The sequence below is a fragment of the Sander vitreus genome, chromosome 14, assembly GCF_031162955.1.
Source record: "Sander vitreus isolate 19-12246 chromosome 14, sanVit1, whole genome shotgun sequence".
Lineage (NCBI taxonomy): Eukaryota > Metazoa > Chordata > Actinopteri > Perciformes > Percidae > Sander > Sander vitreus.
The window spans coordinates 6,768,958-6,770,625 of NC_135868.1; the positions used below are offsets into that span (position 1 = coordinate 6,768,958).

At 44.3% G+C, this 1,668-nt stretch overlaps 1 protein-coding gene across 1 annotated transcript in view; it reads left to right on the forward strand.

Annotated features, from left to right (window-relative positions):
- The first annotated feature begins 377 nt into the window (after window positions 1–377).
- gsk3aa (glycogen synthase kinase 3 alpha a) overlaps window positions 378–1,668 on the forward strand; it is a 19,037-nt gene continuing 17,746 nt past the window's right edge. Inside the window, exon 1 of the mRNA XM_078267164.1 lies at window positions 378–724. Coding sequence (XP_078123290.1) covers window positions 550–724 — 175 coding nt within the window. The 5' untranslated portion in view covers window positions 378–549. The remainder of the gene's footprint in view (window positions 725–1,668) is intronic.

A 1,668-nucleotide genomic window follows, 5' to 3' on the forward strand; every position in this document is an offset into this window, starting at 1 on the left:
TTTCCATTTGCATTATTATTGTTGCTTTAATTTTAATTTTACAAGCAGTAAAAGTACTAATTAGCAGATTTCAAAATTATGTTACTACAGCTACACTAATTTGTAATGTAAAAAATAATCTCTGTACTATTAAAATAAGGTAGTGGGCAACTTGCAACTAATAGGCTAAATGTAGTGATTTATCTGAGATTTTTTTCTGAATACTAAAATGTTTAGCCTTTTATTTTATTATACTATATACTGTGGTTGTTGCTCTTTCTGTGGCCTACATCTGTTAAGTCATTTTAAATTTGTAGTTGTTTTGATTTTAGAAAGCCTGTGCAGCAAAGCTGGACGACATCAACTTCGAACTTCATCTCCCATGTGGCATTGCGAGCGGTCTGTTTCTAGGTGTCTAGCAAGTAACAGCTATCAGCCCAGACAGCCGGCGGCAACGGGAGCGGTATTTCTTGGTGTGTCTTTCCACGATTATTTGCTGCCGGGTTTTCATAATTAATAGTCGCTTGGCTGAAAATAGTGAAAATACAACCCTGAGCCCTGCACAGAGATATGAGCGGCAGCGGGCGGCCCAGGACCAGCTCGTTTGCTGAGCCGCCAGGTGTTCCAGGAACTGCCGCTGCGTCCACCGGATCAGCCGCTGCCGTGGGGAGCAGCACAGGAAAGTCCGGGGTCCCGCAGGCCTCCGGCAGCAGCTCGTCGGGATGCTCGAACCTTAAGCTGGCCAGTAAGTTCTAATTAGTCTTTGTCGGAGTCTGTCTATCCACTAATTGATATGCTGTGCTTTCACCTAAAAAAAACTGCCAGTGTTATGTGTCACAACCCGGTGAAAAGTCGTAATTGCCCCCGTGTAGTGGTAACCAACTTGCTAGCATGCTAACTAGCTAGCCTGCTAACGTTAGCCACTTGTTTTGTGTGTTACTAGCTAACGTTAGTTCCCGTCCGACCGATGGATGTATCCAGCCTTACTGATGTCAAACTAAGCAGCTGGCTCGTCATCACTATAACCCAGTGTAGTGCCATATGTATTATATAATAATAATAATAATAATAATAATATAATAAAATTCTGATTTACAAATGTTAAATTGCAAGCTGGGGTTTTGAATTATTTCACTGTGGTCAGTGTGAGTGAGCAGTAAAACGGGGCTCTCTTGTTCTTTGTGGCCAAGCTAGACCCAAATACCCGAGCTTGAGTGTTGCAGTCACTGAGTCAGGGTTCTTTTTTGAGTGTCGTTGAGAGTGCGGCATTGGCTATCAGCCTGGCTCGTCTGGAGAAGGGTCAGGGCGGAAAGTTGCCTTTTCACCAAGGTCACCTGTGGGGCAAAACCTTAGCAGCAGGTGGCCGACGCCTGGAGGATGCAAGTGATGCATATCCAGCACAAAAGCTGGGTTTTCTGCTGGGCTGCCAAGTAGTAGGTTTCCTCGGTCTGATATGGAGTTATAGTATGCCTCTTTATCGCCGTGTGTGTGTGTGTGTGTGTGTGTGTGTGTGTGTGTGTTAATCCAAACCTTATCATCCATTAGCAGGCTGTGGTGTCAGACTTTGATATTTGCGCCCAAATGGGAGGTCGTCTCCAGTTAAAAGCAGTGTAACCCTTGTTTTCTAACTCTCCATGAGGTGCTTAAAGCCTCAAATGTTGCCTTCAGCTGGTAAAGATACCCTTTTTG